The 20,627-nt window shown below is 39.9% G+C and overlaps 1 protein-coding gene across 4 annotated transcripts in view; it reads right to left on the minus strand.

Moving 5' to 3' along the window:
* Positions 1-20,627, minus strand: part of gria4a (glutamate receptor, ionotropic, AMPA 4a) — a 123,771-nt gene that overhangs the window by 8,768 nt on the left and 94,376 nt on the right. The window contains exons 14-17 of one of the 4 annotated variants that reach the window (XM_026193618.2): positions 12,364-12,562; positions 7,837-8,084; positions 2,067-2,181; positions 341-478 (exon numbers count right to left, since the gene is read on the minus strand). In XM_026193618.2, coding sequence (XP_026049403.1) covers positions 341-478; positions 2,067-2,181; positions 7,837-8,084; positions 12,364-12,562 — 700 coding nt within the window. Of the gene's footprint in view, positions 1-230; positions 479-2,066; positions 2,182-4,027; positions 4,143-7,836; positions 8,085-12,363; positions 12,563-20,627 lie in introns of all 4 variants that reach the window. The other 3 variants (XM_026193617.2, XM_026193621.2, XM_026193620.2) reach the window with 3 other exon arrangements.

Genomic DNA, 20,627 nt, shown 5'->3' on the forward strand with positions numbered 1-20,627 from the left:
TAAATAAATAAATAAATAACCAAAACAGCCAAAATGAAGCAGAAAACATAAAAAAACAAATTAAAAAGTACATTGGTTCCACAATGCTTGACCACATACTTATCACCACATGAAGAACAACACGGTTGCGTGGGGCTGCTGCGACAGCCTCGTCGGTACAAAATCTACAGCACCACCACCATGTTCAACACCACCATTACCCCACCTATACGGGAGCCTCTAAATCCTACCCCTATATCTTGACCCCCTCGGAGCCGTACACGTTGTACCCCTCCCTATAAGTGGCTAGATTCTGGGTGCTGGGGGAGGGGCTGGGGCAGTGGGGGGGGCTAAGGTCCACCTTCATGCGCTTGGCTTCGGCCCGTGACTTGTAGCAGAACTCGACCAGGGCCACCAGCATTGCCAGGCCCAGGCCGCCCACAAGGATGTAGAAGACCCCAGCCACGTTGGACAGGCTCAGAGCCTGGGACGACTTGTCCTGAAGAGATGGGAGGGAGGGAGGATTCAAGGAACATGTGTTTAAAAGATGAAAGGGTAGTAGTAGTAGGACAGGTAGAGGAGAAGTGGTGGGTAGACAGGAAGGAAGAGTAGAGAAGAAGGGGAAAAGTGAGGTGAGACGTTGAGTAGGCTCAAGGTGAGAGCAGTAAAAGGAGAGTGGTGCAATGAGGAAGGTGGAGACAGAATAGGGAATGATCAGAGGGAAAGGGAAAATGAGGGAAAAAGCAGACAAAGAAAAGCAGATACAGTAAGTTAGACACAGAGAAATGGAGAATATACCAGAAAAATTAATATGGTTACAGGTACTGAAGTTATGGTATTATCATAAATGATCACAGTAATACATTCTACTTATATAAACTGACATACTACTCATATAAAACTTTAATCTCTACTGCCACCACATCTGCTACTCCACAAATACTTTATACTACAAATCTATCACTACAGCTACAAAACATTCAACAGTTCTAGAAATGTTACAGTGTGCAAAATAGTGCAGCAAGAGTGAATTATTTGTAGAGCAAGATTTTAATCTGAGCGGGGATTTTACTTTGCTCTATTTTTTGGAAAAGCTCCAGTACTTTAGTTAAAACTTAAAGCAACTCCCATGTCAAATATTTATAGCAGGGCAAAAAAACCCCAAAACTGTTTAGCAACAATTTTTAGGTTTAACTTTGAAAAAATTTGAATATAATTTTGATTAATGTTTTTAACAGGGGAGGTATGCAGTATGAACTCCCTGGTTATTTCCCAGTTGCTTTGTAATTGTAATTCATTGGTAATTTAGATCCATTTATACAAATACTAAAGCGTAATCATAGATATAGAAACATAATTTTGTTGTGTTTTGTTTTTAGCTTAGCTTATAGCTCATTATATTATTTATTAGTGATATAAACTCTATTAATGATAAATGCAACATTCTGTTTTTACCTTATTAAAAATTTATATATATTTGTGTAGCTGGGCTCCTGGCACACTCCAGAACTGATTTTACAGCATGTCAATTTAACCAGTCAAATGAGTGTAGCTGCTGATCATTGCTTTTTATTTTGACTGACTTCTTTCAACAAAAGTTTTGAGGAAATAATAACATATCTAGACATTATGGAAACATTCTTAAATTAATAGAAAACAAGGGAGCTGGTCCCTGATTAAATCTCAAATATAAAATGGAGACAGTAATTGCAACAAGTTAATATTGCTGATGCATAAGGATCAGTGCCATTCTCATGTGGAATGGACTAGCATATGAGATTAAAATAGAAACATGGAAGTGAAGATCGTTGATTTTACATATTTTAATACATTTCAACATAACTGATTTGAAGATGGAATTGCCTCAGATTGCTACAGAGACTGAAGAAGACTGTTGTCTTCATTTGTATTTAAAATGAGGTAAATGTGGTCCACCATCCAAAAAGACTCTTTTAATTTTAATGTGGAGCACATTCAAGAAATATCTAAAGTGCTTAAAATGCTATTTCTAAGACAGTAGTTGCAGTAGTATTCATGATGAGAGTTTCAGGCTAGCGTTCTGCGGGCCACAGCAGCGTGAGACTGACCTTACTTCCAGAGTCCTTGGGTCCACACTCTCCCTTGTCATACCACCATTTGTTTTTCAGTTTGTCTAAGACGCCTGCTTCGCTCAGTTTCAAAACTGCAAGGTTTACTGGGGTTCTTCGCGTGTAAAAATAACATAAATAACATCATAGGTCATGTTATTTTATGTTATTAGAGTATTTCTCATTTGCATTGCACATCTCAGTAACAAAGAAAAACTTTTGCTTAGATTGAGTGACCTAGCATGGATCCCACTGAATACATGTGTGTATGCTCGTTGAGGAGGGGCTGGGGGGAGCGAGGAGCTAAGGCGAGCTACAGACATATGAGTGGGACCCACCTTTGTCACTTCAGGTAACACACCCATGCTGCCCCAGCTCAACCTACAACAATCCAGAGGCAATTACTATTAAACCGGGACTATTGGCATCAGGCTAGCTCTGTGTCACAACTGGGAGAGTGAGAAGTTCGCAAACTTACTTTGCATGCGTCGAAGCAGAAATGATCTTTTCTTTAAACTCTCCCTAATGCATATCATCAGAGAAAACAAATGGGTAGTTCTGTCTGTTGGTTGGTTGACTGTTTTGACCCCATTAGTTGTGAAATTTGGGGTGAGCATCAAAGGGTTAATCCATTGGCAGTCATCAACAATCAGTCATCATCGAAATACACTAACAGGAAGACTACTGCCAGTCCACCACTTTGGGCTGTGACTAAAATCGATGGACTGCTATGATATTTGGATGAAACTAGGCAATGAAATTCTTGTGTTCCTAAAGATGAATTGAAATAATTCATCACAGAGTCAAAGTTTTATTTATTCAGTGTTTTGATTTGTGACAAAATCTAAATATATACACTGCTAATGATGGTTTCAATAATAGTTTATATAGTTGTGCATACTAACAATAATTAATATTAATTACATGACAAATAACAACTAATTAGCATGCATTTAGCTCAAAGCCTGTATCTAATTACAGCCACTAACAAGCATGTAGAATTTATTCCTGTTCAAATGAACTTGATAGACTGCATTTAAAATTTCTCAGTTTTCAAACTGACTAAAGGAATGAAACTTTTGTTAAAGATCTAGCTGAATACTTTTAGAAATTAAAATATTTGACTCTTTATCACACTATAGAACTTTTTTTGCTGAAAAATGTTCCAAATTGCTGAAATCACACATATCCTGTGACTGGTTTTTTTGGTTTTATTAATTATTCATCTCTCCACTTGCCTTTAGTCAAACTGAGCCTCTCAGGGGGTGTCTGCATTTGACTCTAACTAGACTGTTTGTTTTCTCTCTACTCTTCCCAGAGCTGCCACTAGGGGGCAAATATTCCCGTCTTGACAGTAATTGCTCTCTTTATTATTCCAGCTATCCATCAGGGAAACCTCTTTCCATTACTTTGCACTCTGTCCTGTCAGAGGGACATTACCAGTTCAGTGCAAAGCACCTTTAAAATGGTTATCTTCATGAGATGTGCTTGATTTATTTTGGCAGTTACTCAGAATAGGGATATTTTTCCATGCATTATAAAGAAAATGAGCATTTCCCCCCTGATGATTCAAAATGAAAGTAGGATATATTTACATTTTCCAGCAATCGGGTTCTGGGTCTCTACCAGGTCCAGCCAGCTGATTCATTTAAAAAGAAGTTATTTCAGGGGTTTTCATTGTATGTGTATCAACAAGCTTCAAAGTGCATTTGTCATTGTGTCTGAACTTATATATAAAGTCACAGACCGTGGACATCAGTGCAACCATGTGCCCATTTTTGCAACTGCAGGTTGTCTCAAGAGATTTAAGCTATCTCTTCTATCCTCCCTGTACGCTGCGTGACTCTTTGCCAGGGCAGATGCATGTGTTACACTCCCAGGACGGGGGCTGTCGCGAGCCACTCAGCTGGTGAGCAGCCCCTGTCACCTGGAGGTGGGGGGGGCAGACAGAGAGGGCTAACCTTGGAATCCCCTCCCCCGCTGCCACATTCTCCTTTGTCATACCACCACTTGTTTTTCAATTTGTCCAACAGGCCCTGCTCGTTGAGTTTTAGCACGGCCAGGTTGACCGCGTTTCTTTAAGTAAAAAAGGAGGAACAGATAAGATAGTTTGGTCAGAGCAGAGGATGGAGGGACAAACAGACAAGATGGACGGGGGACCGTAGTCAGGAGAAGGAAAGGGAAAAGGAGGACGAGAGGGAGCAGAAATTAGGATGGGCTGAATTCACACATACAGGTGAGTTAGAGGGGGAAAACCGCACCCCGGACAACGCTCTCCCTTACTATCACTCCTTGACTTACTTCTGGAATTTTTTCCAAATTTGTTTTGTGGTTTTACAAAAAAACCCCTCTTGCGTTACTCTTCTGTATCTGGCTGCACTAAAATCAGATGCTACCACAGTGAGTGTCAGATTACTGGTATATAGTGTGTTAACCAGGTCTCTGTAGTGTACTGATGAGGCACTTGCCCCCTCCTGCTGCCCCCCTGTCGTCCTATTGCTCTGTGTGTGCACATTGTGTTTGTGTGGCCTCAGTTTCCTAAGGCCCTGCTTACTCTGTTAAAGGGACTGACCTCTAAACAAAATTCAGGGACACAGGGATAACTATTTGGCATCCGTACAGTGTATGTTTGTCTGTATACCTAGCATGATTTTAATGAAATACAAAATCATTACTTGCCAATACTTCTTTGTAGATGTGCATGCAGTGTGTGGCCTCGAGTGTCTAAAATGTTTATGTTTAAGTAATTTAATTACATGTAAATTTTCCATGCAAAAAAGAACAAAAATTAATTGAATCTGTTTGAATGGCAATTTACTTCATCAATACACAGTTTTTAGCAGGGGTGTCAAACATAAGGGCCAGATTCTGCCCCCCCAATGGCCATACTACGCCAAAGTAACAATACAAAGACATTTCTATATTAGAAATATTTCTTAATGATGATTTATTAATTATGAATTACTCTCCAGTAATTGTAACTGCAGTAGAGTCCGTGTAGCGAGCCACATGAACGTTTTTCTGTAATTTTACACATTTATTTATTTATGCTAACAGATTTCTTTCATTTACTACAGCAGCAATTTTTTATCATGTAGAACAACTGAGACATCAAATTGAAATTAAACTTCTTTTTCTTATTTTAAATGGGATTAAATGTGTAGTTAAACATCTTTACACTGACAGAAAAGGGAGTTTGGACTGTTTATGATGAAAGCGAGACATATGTGCCCCATAATGTAAAATCAGTTTGACATCCTGGATTTATAGCAAACATCCATCCATCCATTTACTTCCACTCATCCTGAAGCCTATCCCAGCTGTCATAGGGCGAGAGGCGGGGCACACCCTGGACAGGTCGCCAGTCTGTCTCAGGGCTACACAGAGTCAGACAACCATTCGCACCCACATTCACACCTATGGGCAATTTGGATTAATCAATTAACCTATCGCCACAAACTGCATGTCTTTGGACTGTGGGAGAAAGCCGGAGTACCCAGAGGGAACCCACGCAAACACGGGGAAAACATGCAAACTCCACACAGAAAGACCCCGCCTGTTGGTGGAATTGAACTCAGGACCTTCTTGCTGTGCGGCAACATTATTTGAAAAATCATGCTTCATGTTTACAAGGGCCAAGAGTTATGGTATGACTGTGTCATTTTCTGCTTTCTCTGCCACATCTTTGATTTTTACAGCTGCCCATCATCCTCTTCTTGTGCGACTGTGCTCTGCTTTTGTTTGTGCGATGCTGATCGGCCATACTAATCTCTGCACAACGGTCACAGCAGTCGCTGCGTACTTGTTTATTTGTCTGACCTTTTGTCTGTGCACTTGCCTATCTGGAAGCACTATCTCATCTCTGACGGTCTGATGGTACACTGGTGTTAAGAGCTTAGAAACAATATTCGAGAGATTCGAGAAGAGACAGCGTTCTCTGGGGTGATCTAATCTGCCGGCCATGACTAATCTCATCAACATAAGAGGAATGGATGAAAACAGTTCAAAAAGATCTGTAAAGCATGATAATGACAGTCACATATTAAAAGTCACATCAAAAGGAGTCATATAGCAGAAAGTAAACAATACTATTAATGTTCAGCTCAGTCAGCAGAGCATTCATGCTCTTCTTCATCATCATCATCATCATCATCATCATCATCACATCAAATGATTACTGCACCAGGAGGAGAGGCAGGCTCACCCGGCGTGCGCACTCGCAGCCTTGTGCAAGTCTGTTTCTGCAGACTGAGAGCTGCCAGAGACAACCGTGGATAGTCCCAGGTATGTGTTACGGGGGAGCTTCCAAAGGAACCTATCCACTTGCTGTCTGTCACAATTTTCCCTCATAAACGGGAAAACCTTTTTTTTTCTCTTTTAAGAAAATAAGAGCTAAACTACAGGGCGACAGGGGTCTTGAGGAACTTTGCACCATGCACAGGGGAAAGTTATAGGACATGGTGTGAGGCTGATGTGCTGTTTGTGCTTTGCCTTTTATGTGGCAAATCTGAAATGCTGACAGAGATAGATGGAGGAGAGAGGAGTGAGCAAGTGGTCCAGCTTTGCTGAATTTAGTCAATTATTTTTTTCTCTCAGCAGGCACTTGTCACATTGAGAAGACAAAGTTTCTTTACTGCTGTCACAGTCACCTGGAAAATGAATTATCTGCATTGCTGAGGATATCGCAGTGAAACCTATTGAGACTGTTACTGTAAGCTCAAGTTAACAAGCCAGAGAAACAAATGTCTACTGAGGGAAAAACAAGATAAAATGACCAACTTCACTTTGTCATTTGTTTCCTCCATCTTTTGGTTTCTATTTCATGTTGATGCACTTTTTCCTTTTAAAAAACTACTACTAATTTTTCTGTTTGTTGGGCTTTAATTTGAGATTGTTCAATTATCTATTAATTTAACTGGTTTAAAGATTGAAACTGTGTCTTTCTTTTGTTTGTGGATCTGTATTTTTCCTGTATTATATTTACTTTGAATTCCCCCCATTGGACAGGCCCCTCTGCTTCCTGTTCCTCACTTTTTTTCTTTTCCTGGTTGTCTATAAATTCCCCCCGTGGCTCTGGATGGAGTGGCAGCAGTCTGTGGTTCTGCCTCTCCTCGTGGTCATTCTCTGGTAATAAATCTCTCTTTTAATCATTGTCATCATCAGTATCATGGAAGAGTGAGATGATAGCAGACAAATGAACAGAGTTACCTGGAAGGTGGCCCTGTGGAGAAAAGGTGGTTGAAAATAGCAACAAAAAAGAAAGGAAGGACACAAGCACAAAGCGACGTATGGATGACAGCGACACAGGACAAAGACAGTGGAGGTGACATGCTTTGATTTAACAGATGGCAGAAGTGAGAGCAAAGAGTCGAACAGAATTACAAACAATACAAAAAGGAAGGCAGAAAGTGGGGGGAAAAAGAAATTAAGGTATTAACAAAAGAAACCATGACTAAACAAATGATTTGCACGTTTAACACATTTATCGAAGTCACTGCTGCTCGGTAAAAACATATAACTGCCATAAATCCATAAACTGTGTTAAATCAATAACATTTACTGTTAATTTGGGACTTTACGCTTGCGAGAATCAATCAATATCCACTTCGGTCAATTTTTACAATTCTTTGGTTGAGAAATTTTCACCAGACAGCAGTGAGAGGTTGATTTAGGTCAAGTATTAAAGGCACAGCAGGGTAGGTGGAATATCGCAGCAATAGTCCAGTATCAGCGTCGTTACTGTTTCCTATTGTTACACTATTCCACCCACCTTAACTGTGAGCCTTTCGGTGTTGCAATGCCGTATCCTTTGGAGTCCAGGTTGCCTCCGACTTTCATGGTATCACAAGGCTTTCGCTGCTCCGTGTATTCGTTCATGGTGGACTCGAGAAGGAAGGCGTACTTCCCCTTGGACTTTCGGACCCTTGCCACGCCTTCTGCTGTGGTTTTGGTGAAGACAGTTGGCTCAGCGGATTTCATATATGACCACATCTTCTCGTATACAGCTATTTTGGATCTCTAGCATGGAAGAGGAGCAAAGGGGAGAAAGGAAAAGGTTAACAGGGAATTAATGGGTATAAATTCACAGTTATAGGAGCAAATTTTCCCTAAAATGATGTGGAAGCCAGCTGTCAAGGAAGCTACGTTGTAGATGTTCACTGTATATATTTCAGCCGTTTAATAAAAATAAATGAGTCCCACTAACAAATACTGCCTGTTTGTTGCTAAGTTATTGATGTTCTCCAAAAGATATTAAACATTAAACACTCAAACTTGCCAAACACATTGCTCTTAAACTTGATTTGGGAAGGTTAACAAAAATGAAAACAAAATTCCATTTTTGTGACCTATTTCAAATGGATTTATGCTTAAGGAATGACTAGAAATTAATTGGTTTTCAGTTACAAGAAAAATAGAACAATGCCTGCCAGTCTTTTTCTTTTATAAATATTACTTTGAACAGTGTGCGGACACTATCTAATTAATTATTCAAATCGACATGCTGACCTTAGTGCTGACTTTACTGATGCAAAAAGGAAGCTGTTAATCCATGTTAACAATCCATGTTTCCACTGGATTTGATTTGTTGCTACAGCTTCATATGATGTGAAGCTGACTTTTCCTCTTTTGGTCCCTGAGTAAAATGATGCTGTTGATGGTGTGCTGTGTCTTCAATGTTTATCTCCTGGTGTATAATCACATTTACTGCATAACCACATTTAAATTATGACGTAGATGCTAACAAGTCAAGCATCAGTCTTACTTTTTACTGGAATACTTGTACACTAAGCTGGTGTGTGGTTATGAATTTAGGACTGAGTACAGTACAAAAGTCTTCAGCCACCACTTATTTCTTTATATTTTGCCTTGAACAAACCAGACGTTTTTGGACTTTGGCTGCTTTTTCACTCATTTTCAGTCCACTCTTTGTACCTGGCTATTTTCAGAGGAATGTTGTGTTTTTTAAAACCACTTACTGTGGTTGAATCATTCAAGCATACAGAATATGCCGAACCTAATGGGTGAACCAGTGTTGTAGCTACAAATATAACAAAATGTATCTTTAGGCACTTTGTTACTATTAGCTTAGCCTATTAAAAAATGATAATTATTTGCAATTTCTTTACTTGAAACTTGAATCTATGAAAAATTCCAAAATAACTCAGTTTTTCAAGCATATAAACTGTGCTTTTGTACCAATATGGTGATACCCAAAGAGCCAAAAATCTAGCACATCTCCACATGTTATACAGTGTTTCCTTAAAGACACATAATGGAAATGACAGAGACAGAAGTGGCAGGCCTAAAAAACTACAAGACAAACCAGGGACAAAAAGCAGGGGTATGTCACATCACTGAAAAAAGACTGAATATCAGTTGCGACAGGTCATATGGGGTGGTGAATCCAAATTGAAATTTTTGGGTTCAATCAATTTGAAGACAGAGGAGGTCAGGCGAGAGCTACAACAGTGAGTGTCTACAGCCATCTGTAAAACATTTCAGACAGTGGTGCTGGGGATCTTGTCAGAACTGATGGAATTATGAATGCATTGAAGTATTTTCAGATCTTGATCCACCGTGCTGTACTAGCTGGAAAGCGTCTGATTGACATCACAATGATCCCAAACACACTGTCAATGCAGTAAAAGCACACCTGGATATCGGTCATGGATTGGTCTCCCCAGAGCCTGGACCTCAACATCCATGAAGCGGTGTGGGATCGTCTTGTGTGGTCATACCAGATATTGGCTTTTGAGCTTATTATAATTGTACAAACTCTGTTGCACATATTTCAGTAAATAAATTCACCAGTTTCTTAGCAAAATACGAAGAAATGAAAGGTGGCTTAAGACGTCTGCACAGTATTGTAAATAAACTCTATTATATTTTTTTATAATGTGTACTGTATACATCCTACATATGTCTGTGGTCTTGTAATTCTGCACATCGGTCTGTGTGTATATATGTGAAATGATTTGTTTGCTTGTGTGTGTGAACTGCGTGTACTCAAGAGTGAAAATAACAAGCAGAGGAGTCAAACTGTCATCCTCCACCAGCGCACTGCTTCTTTCTTCTCTTTCACTCCTGGTGATAAAGTGTTATTCTGTCGCTCTTCGAGCAACAAGCCAGGGCCTCAGCCACTGAAACCAGCACCCGGGGAATGATATGTGTGTGTATCAGTGTGCTGCTAGTGCGTGACGGACACCTATCCCATAATAATGTCACACACATCAAAAGGCTCCGCCTCTCTTCATTCAACCCTCTTTCTCTTCATTTTTCTCCTTCCATTTCTTCCTCTGTCTGCCAAAGTCTATCACAGTTTCTCACCCCCCTCCTGTACACCTCCAGCCCATCTATCCAAGCCCCCACCTATCAAAGAAAGTGAGACCGAGAGACGCCGATAATAAACGCGCGTGTACAAAGCGCCGTCTAGCCTTGGAGGGATGGATGTGTGACAATAAGGTGTGACTCTTTCCAGATTCTTTAACAATGAGCGTAGCTGTGAAAGAGGAAAATGGATGCTGCAAGTCACCTTCAGGCATGCACAATATGGAAACGCTTTTAAACTTACATGGACGCACGTACCGTGTTTCTGCGCGTTACAAAACGCCACTCAAACTTGCTTACACATATAAGACACATGCATATGTTGCTTTATGTGCACACGATATTGTATGTACACATCCACGGTCACACAAACACACTTGCATGCACACACAAGATAATTAATGGTGGTGGCGAATCCCCCTCAGCTGTGGGAGAGTAAATTGCTTTTTCACCCTCCACAGATTTCAGCCTGCTCGTTATGTTGATGATGCCAGAGCGACTAACAGAAGCACAAACTGCCTGCTACATTCTCCCCCCTTTCCTCCTTTGTCTCCAGACACAAATACCAGTGCACACATTCCTACAGAGCAGAACTGTTTATATACACATAACATGCACAGGAACAAAAACAAATCTTAATAATTGTGTGAAGCAAAAGGGAAAGAAAAAAAAAAAAGGATTGTGTGCATGTTCATGTGTGTCAACTATTAGCACTGACTGGAAGCCACATAGGTGAAGAGGTCAAAGGGTGAAGGTGTAATTGGGGCTTCTTTACCCCACTCTGCTATTCTTTCCACTTTCTTTTCATAGCAGCATATTCTATCCCACCGGTTATCCTTGACTTTACTTACCTTACTGCCTACTTTTATAATCATTATGGTTTTATTCCTTTATTTTGATTAACTGCTGAGGACTGTGGTAAAAAAAACATCTTTTCACTGTAATCAACATTGCGTTTGAGAAAATCCAGCACAGATCTTTTGTTTTCTCATGTCCGGTGTAATCTTTTTAAATCTTACTGTGGGCTTTGATCAGGTTTTACACGTAAACTAACTGGAAACAGAAAGTCATCTCAGCTTACCATCACGTTTCAAGTCTCTCTCAAGTCGAGATCAGTACACGAAAGATCCTTTAATTTCGATTTTCTAGAATGTTGTAGATTGGTTTTCAAGTATGTGCTGCTTGAATTAGCCTAGGTAACCGAGGCACACTCATTATTCCCTACTAGCATACAAGTGATTAAAGTTCTGCCACTAAAGTATTTTCTGAACAATGTAATATTTTAAATAGTCATCTCTGTAAATTTGAATCTGCACCCAGTTGTCAGTTTATTAGCTATACCTTACTAATACCAGGTTGGACCCTCTTTTGCCTTCAAAAATGCTTTAATTCTTCGTGGCATCGATTCAACAAAGTGCTGAAAACTTTGATCTATACTGACGTGATAGCATCACACAGTTGCTGCTTTGTTGGGTGCACACCAATCAATCCCACAGGTGTTAGATTTAGATCTGATGATTGTGGAGGTTATTTTCAAGAAACCAGTTTGAGATGATCTGAAAAAATATCTCCCTCACTATTACACCACCACCACTGTTGATTCCATGATGGATCAGACCATTTTTCAATCTCTATTGTCCTATTTGGTGAGTCCATGTGAATTGTAGCCTCAGTTCCTCCTGCTCTTAGCTGACAGGAACAGCCTTATGTTGCAGTAGCTTCAAGTCTGGATATGTTGTGCACTGCACAGCTTGTCTGGTACAAACAGCAATGACACATTTAAAATCACTTAAATCACCTTTTCCACGCATTATGATGGCCTGTGTGGACTTCAGGAGCCTGTCCTGACCATCTCTACATATCTAAATGCACTGAAATGTTGCCATGTGATTGGCTGATTGCATATTTCCATTAACCTGAAAAGGCTCAAGCAATCAAATAAAATGAACAGTGGGCGTTGAGTTCATACCCTGAAGAATTCTTTAGTGGAGCCTGAGTCCAGCGTCCCATAGGCTATCTCTGTCTGTTTGGCCAAGTCCTCTGCACTCTCTATCGGTGAAACCATCCTCTCCACAGTGAGGAATGCAGCCAAGTTGGCTGTGTAAGAGGAGATGATGATAAGAGTAAAGAACCACCACACACCTCCAACAATACGTCCAGATAGAGACCTGCAGAGAAGAGAGTGGGGAGTGAGGTAGGGAGAAAAAACAGGGAAAGAAGAGTGAGGTGTAAGAAAGGGAAAGATAAAGTCAATTTTTTTTTTACAAAGTGGCCAAGATGGCAAGATTAGGGAGATGAAAGAAAGCAAACACAGACGAGAAATCAGCAGATGGATGAAACGGAGATGGTTAAGGTAAAGACGACAGTGAAGGGATTAAAAAACGAGAGAGAGAAAGAAACACAATTACCGTTGCAGAGATATGCAACACAGAAAACTGTAGCTTCACAAAGCGTTCTGTGTGCATGACAAAACTGACAGTACCGCCAAAGTAATTGTCTTTCAACCTGAAAACCAATTCAGCACTAACAGCAACCGAGGCTACATGAAACAGATAGCAATCGGGGCAAGCCAGCATCTCTCTCATCCTCTTTCCTTCTTTTCCTTTTCTCCATGCTTACGCTGTTTATCTCCCAATTGTGAGCAGGAGCATCAAAGTAAGTGGCAATTCATTTTTTTTTTTTTGCATGAACTTGTTTTCACTGAGTAAAAGGAAGGAAAGCAAGTGAGAGTGAACCTATTAGAGAAAGTCAGAGAAAAATACATGAAGGCCACATGATGTTTCCTTTTAAGTACCGCAGTCAGTAAAAGACCTTGAAATTCTAATGGGCAGAAACAGCAACAAGGAAAATAATAATACAGAAAAAAATCAAAAAAACAACTTCACTTCAAAGGAGTGAGAAACAAAGTGAAAATATTACTGGGCATACACTACAAGACATTCAGAAAGAAAGAAAAAATGCAGAAAATGACTGATAAAAGACCTGATAAATAACTTGAGCATGAAAGCAAATCATCAATTCTAATTCATCGCTTTTGCTTTTAAGAAGCACTTTAATATTATTATTTTTTTGGTAAAATTACACCAAAAAGAAATAAAACAACTGAAAGGTGCTATGATGAACTCCTGATTCAGGTGATCTGTGATCCGTTGTTATCATAAAAACACTGATTATAGCCACTTAAACCTCGGGCGATAATCAGGTCCTCTTGCATACAATCAGACAATGTGTTCCGATATTTACCGGACAGCCTGGTGATACCAACACTCTGATGTGAGAGCGGCGGCAGACAAATTATTTTTAGTCGGGTTTATTTGTAAGAAGTGTGAGCGGAAGAGAAAACGAGGAGCGAGAAAGTGGAGAGACGCATTGACGCATGACTCGGCATAAATTGTCACCTTTTGGAGCAACTCTGCATTATGCTGCTCTTCAAAATCCATCGCACCTCTTAATCCACACACACGCAAACACACACAGACTTGATAGTGTTTGTCCTTGAGGCCTTGATCTGTTTGCTTGAAATAATGAACCTGGCATACACCGTGATGGATTCTCAGACGAAACTGTTGTTAGATATATTTTTATACTTATTAGGATACAACAGAAACTTTCTGTTTTTTTAACCATGTGACACTTTGATGTAATGTTTGTCTTTGAGCCCAGAAAAGGAAATATGCCGGTGACAGAGATTAGGAGGATGAAGAGGATGGCATGTTCAGAAGTTTCATAGATTTCACAGGATTTCTGTTAGTGGCCAAAAACGCAGAGGTGATCTGACTGGTTAGCTGGTGAACAATACCTTATTAATTCAACCTTGTGGAGTGACTCTGGGTGAGTGGAAAAAGAAAGTGGTATAAAAGAAAAAATGACCGTGTAAGGAATCTGTTGAAGTTTAAGTTGCACCTTATTGATCACTGGGGAAATTTTGTCCTCTGTAACTGACCCATTATAATCACTGAGTGGCATTTGGCAGAGTGCACTGCTTATTTCCTTGGCTAGTGCTTCAGGCAGGACCGGTGACAAGAGAAGTGGCGTAAAACTTTAGTTCTGCATATCTTGTATTCATAAGCATTACATAAACTTTTAATAACCAATATACGCTCTAATGTATTTTTAAGGAGCATTTATTAATTCATTTGACAGCTCCTCTTGGGGCAACCGCAGGTGCTGGTATGAGCAGATACTGAATGACAATACAGTGCAGCAAAACACATCTCTAACATAAAATATACGGGTTCCTCAAATTTATTACATCAAATTAAAGGCTCCGGCCTACAGCTTTCATAAATTAACACTGTTGATAATAACAAAAATTATTTTTGCAACGTATACGCAGGCTCTTTAATAGAAATTTTAAGCTAAAATATAACTACTGTTGTTTTCCAACAATTTTCAGATTTAATATAACCTAAACCACGTTCTTGCCCTAAAGTAGTGCAAACAGCCACAGATGCAAAAGAGAAGAAGTAAAATAGTAATTGCCAAACATAGGATACAAACTGAAAATCGTCTGTTTGATATGTGTCTAAATCACTACCTCCTTCATTGAAAATGGACTCTTTATACCAGTTAAACTGACTTGTTTTCTGGAAGTGTAATTTCTCTTGCTGCTTCTGACCTGTAGAGGCACTAGACCAGCATGTAAGCAAGCACTCTTGCTTTTTTTTTTAAAGCAGATGTTAGTAGCATTCCTAATAACATGCAATCTTACTGAAGCAAACAAAATCTCTTTTTTTGTCCACCAACTCCTCCTACACGATCAGGAGTTGAGGAATCAAGACAATCGGGCACACTGGTTCATCACAGCCCACTGAAGGTTCTTATCAATATCACATGTTATGGCATCATCGTGTGATCTAGCAATCACCTAACAGTGATCTAAAACCACAGTCTAAACCAGGGGTGGGCAATTCCAGGCCTCGAGGGCCGGTGTCCTGCAGGTTTTAAATCTCACCTTGGGTCAACACACCCGAATCAAATGATTCGTTCGTTACCAGGCCTCTGGAGAACTTCAGGACATGTTGAGGAGCTAATTTAGCCATTTAAATCAGCTGTGTTGGATCAAGGACACATCTAAAACCTGCAGGGACACTGGCCCTCGAGGCCTGGAGTTGCCCACCCCTGGTCTAAACAGTACTACAGTATGAACATGTACTAGGACCTAAAATGCATGTGTCATTAGATGAGAGAGGAATAAGGTACGATGAGGACATATTTCTTCTTCTTTTTGCATTAGAATTGTCATCTTAAACTAAACACTGCATCCATCAACGCCAAGCAGCATTTTCAGCTGTAGTTGTTGACAGATGAATTTCCGAGGTCCATTATTTTATCAGCAGAATGCTCAATTCGAGCATTCAATCATTTTTCTAATTAATTTTATTTACATTAAACCCGTGAGGTTCTTTGAATAAATCATCCTCAGTGTTCATGAATCTAAAATGATCACATCTGATTCATTTTATTTCTAGATTAAAGGTTTCATAGGGGGGAAAACAGAATGTTGGACCACAGTGCAGGACAGCCAGCAAAGTTAATCTGACATTATAGTAGAGTCTAATTTACTAATTTTTTTTCACTTTAATACCTTAACTTTGGCGTGTCATTTGCTGGGCTGAGACTGGGCTAGCATCTGCTGCAAACAATCTCCCTTTGTTCTGTTTACATTCAGACTAAACTTGATCTTAGCGAGGATTTTCTTTTTTTTAAATGATAAAACCCGGCAATACAGTGAAGAGCCAGGGAAAGATGGGCTTCCCCATTTAAATAAGGCTCAGCGTTTAATGAAGTCCTACAAATCTGTAACATAAAGCAAAGTCGTTAAACCTCACAGTAAAGCTTCTCACACTAATTACAATACACTGGGAAGAGACACAGATTGTGCAGCCTTTCAGTGTGTTTAAGGCTGATTTACAATTATAGCTACTCCCATGCACAGTTTTCCTCTTGCTGAATGGGCTGTTAATACAGATGTGACAATGACAGAAACACTGTAAAAGTTAAACGGCTCACTGAGTCTGCACATGCGCTTTGGCACATTCTTTTATGCTATGTTGGGGGCGAGGTTACTGCTTTTATTCTGAAAATGAACTAAAAATGGTTCTGTATCTCAGGCAGCTTGATAGAAAACCATCCTATTGGAGAACACGTTTGCCCTCTGGCGCTTGATTTAGATGGAATCGTGTGTGACAATATGTGCAAGCAGGCATGTGTACAAATGTGCTTTCATGTGGACGTGTGGATGAATTCAGCTGTTCTCAGAGTGCATGCCAGTACACTCGGCTGATCTTTGACAGCAGTGTCTTTGATTCTTTTCGCGTCTGTGTGAGAGATGCTGCCTGTGTGTGCGGTTTCACGGTGTTGGTATGCAACAGGCGAGTCATTCTATAGCTGGTCATGTATCATCTATGATAGCCAACAGATTGCCTCCCCAATCCAGTGTGTGAAAGATTAATGGCATGCTGTTCGTCTTCACTCCCTCTCACACGGACTCACACTGTCACCCGCAAACACTCGAATCCTTCTGAGCTATGCAATTTGTTTAGCATCCAATACATCTGGATTTCATCGCCTGACAGAAGAGACTGCAATTTTGAGCTTCAGGTGTGCCCATAATATCTAGAGTGTGTTTTTATTTTTACTCCCATAAGACCAATTGAAGATCAGTGTCAGGCAGATCAGTTGAAAACTATAATCAATTACTCATTAAATGTTATTTCAGCAACAATTACAACAAGTCACCTCACTTGACTTCACTTTGATCAGTCAACATCAAAGATTCCTTTAAACACCTCCAAACCATCTAAAGCAAAGCTGTCTTCAAGTTACGGGAGGAAGCGAGACCAGTTTCATCAAATATCAAGTCTGCTGGCAGTGTGACTGATGTTTTAAGAAAGTGAAGCTTAAATGTTTGCTTTTGGCACAATAAAAGACAGAAAGGCTGAATAATGCAGGTGGGAGGCATAATATAATACAACCTTTCTCTTCTTTGTCTCTTCTTGCTTTCATCTTTTTCCGGGAACAACTAGAGGTGTGACATAAAGTAAATCGGCAAAATGATTGAAACGGGCTCAAAGACGCCACAGCAGATGAAGGCAGAATAAAGGGCATCAAGGCGAACATGAAAAAAAAAAATCAAATTAATCGATTAAACAGTAGGTGCTGCAGGCAGGTAATGAACGGCATAATAGGAGACAATAAGAGGAACTATAAAAGTGAAGCAGAAAAGATCTGAGCTGCTTAGAGAGAGGAGCCTTGAAAAGACTGTTCATAAAATAAAAAGGATTACTTGTGAAATTCATAAACACGTCGTCTGTCAGCGTGACTGGGTTCTAATCAGTGACCTTGAGACTAATCATTAATTACTCAGTAGGCTTCGGTGTCCCAGTGCAGTTAGTTAGTCATGCCATTAGCTGGATCTGTTGCTACCATTAACTATTCAACACACCCACAGCCATTTGCTCAATGCACATGACACTCACAAACACACATTTATACGCAGCCACACACACTCAAGCGCACAACTGCCCAGACAGCAGCAGACACACTCGCACAGTCCCCCTCAATACACGTACACACAAGAGACGGAAGCTGTAATTTCATATGCTTATTGACAGAGACAGATCTAATCCCTGTGAGATGTTCACTGGCGATCCCTTTACCTCTTTCTTGCTTCCCTGCAGTCCCTCTTGGTCTTTCTTATTCTGAGAACAGACATTTCCACCATGATTTAATCTCTTTCTTTTATTTTTTTTAAGTCCCGCACTATCACCTAACCATCCATCACTTTGTTGCCACCCTTTATGTTATGACCAAGCCAATCGCCATCATTAGAAACCCAAAAGCCTGGGCTAAAAGATGACAGGCGGGTGGGGCTAATGCCCTATCAAGGTCACTCTGACAATGTGTTTGAGGGTGTATAAATATGTTCATGGCAGCCATTACCTTGTGCTTGACTGGAAAGGTGAAAGAAACACAAGTCGGTGCGTCGGTTGCGTGGGATGCTCAGATAAAGTAGTCAGTAGTGTCATAAACATGTAGACACGCCACCACACACGTGCACAGCAGTTTCCATTATATAAATGCCAACTACAAAAGTGAGCATCAAAGAAAAAAAGAGGTAGGGAGGCCATAGGTGGACAGATAGATAGAGAGAAAGAGAGAGAGAAAGAAAGAAGAGAGCTGAATAGGAGCGTTGTTACACTGTGTCTCCTGGACTGCAGAGATGACTGCAGCACAGAGAGAGGGACCCACGCTGAATACCAATGGACTTACTATGGCAGCTCACTACAACATACACAGTCAATACACAGAGTATACGGAGTCAAACAACCAGTATCGACACATGGGTACAGATGTTCATAAATGTAATAAGACAAAACATAATGCGGGGCAGGAGAGATGCATAGTTCACCAAGCAAAAAAAAGAAACCATGCACTGGTAACAACCAACGAGGCAAACTGCAAAGCAGATGAACACAGACTGAAATGAACATATAGAAGAAACAGGAACGCATTCAACCAGTCAGAAAGAATATTTCTTCCTGCAGCGGCTGCCTCTTTTCCTTTATTCCCAACTCCACAGTAAATGTCAGCCTCGATATTCCGATCCCCGCTGACTGGCCAGGGACAATACAACTGGAAAGATGGAGGAAAGTGAGGATAAAGCCTGAGCAAAAAAATAGGCGTCCCATCGTCAGAGTAGACATATGGATGATGAAAAACGATGGAAAACAATAAAGAAATTAGATTCTTCAAAGACTTCAGCAAAATAATTTGCAGAGAAAATAAAGTAACTGTAGACATAACAGAATGAAGTACAGCATGTAAAGTCTGAAAGAAGACGTAGCTCCAGCAATGCTACCATAGTGTTTTTACCTACAGTGGACAATACTCAAAATTGAACTTTCTTCAGTTTGTCTGGTTGTTTTCAATTCATCATTTTTACATAACATATTTATCTGGAGCCACTGTGTCACAGAGAGGGTTACTTGCCCAAAGAAGTCATAAAGCTTAAAAAATAATGCATATATACATACTTTTTCAAATTTTGTTTATATACAGTCTCTTTGCCCATATGGAAAAGATATATATAAATCTTATAAAGTTTGTATCTGTCTTGTGTGAAACTTGTATGAAAAGCATATAAGTGTGAAAACAGATATAAGATCCCTTGAAAAATTATATAATGAAACTGGCCTGCTCCAGTAAAACAATGTGTGAAAGTAATGCGAAAGTGGCCACTTTCATGAGTAAATCACATATAAGTTTTTACTATTTCTTTTCCGTATGGGTGGATTTGATCTCTCGTACAAACATTGCAAGAAATTCTGTTATGTTTGCCTTTATTATCATTTAGTTCATTTTGTTGTTTTTTGATATGGTTGAACAGCTAATAGAGGGAATGTGATACTGCATATAGATATCACGGTAACATACGCATAAGACATCCTTAAATTTGTAATAAAAGTAAAAGATTATTGGATATTTTCAATACAAGGAAACTTGAAGGCATCTCGGCAAAAAAAAAAAGGGGGGGGGGGTTACAGTCTGTGTTATGATAATACATAAATACCTTGTCTTCACTGTAGCTGTAGCACATTTCTGCTGTCAGGTGTGACTTGAGTTAGCATTATGATTCTGCCTGCTTGCAAAGGTGAACAAGGGAATGTGAGATTAAAGGAAATGAACTGAGGAGAAAGAAAAGTGATATGACATTATGATATGCAGGACACGTCTCCTTTTCTAAGGACATGATCTAGTATTTCTGCAGAGCACAGTGTCAAAGAGGCTCATCCATCACATGATTTTATGGCAAAAAGCCTGGTCGCCGGGCTTATTTCATTTTTTCATCAATGAGTCTGATGACTAATAAACTCTTTGACCGTGATTTCATGTGGAATAATGCTACTACATGAACACAACCTAAATTTAAAAGCTTTATAGTCACAGACACTGCTATCTAGCCAAATTGGCACATTAAAAACAGTAAAATTTGGCTTCATTCAGCGTGGCTCCCAATGACAAAAGAAATACTGGGAGAAAGATACGGGAGAGCACGTTAGAGCCACATGAAGAGAGATTAAGAGGGACAATAGCAAATTTCTCCTCCCCTTACTGAGACTCCTTTGCTATAATCAGCAGCCTTAGTGTTTGCTGTAAGAAAGGGGTGTGATGCTAATCACGGTGCAGGGATGCATGGTTTAGCACGAGATGCATAGGTTGGGCAAAAGA

Source organism: Astatotilapia calliptera, chromosome 14 (genome assembly GCF_964374335.1).
Source record: "Astatotilapia calliptera chromosome 14, fAstCal68.1, whole genome shotgun sequence".
NCBI classification, from domain to species: domain Eukaryota; kingdom Metazoa; phylum Chordata; class Actinopteri; order Cichliformes; family Cichlidae; genus Astatotilapia; species Astatotilapia calliptera.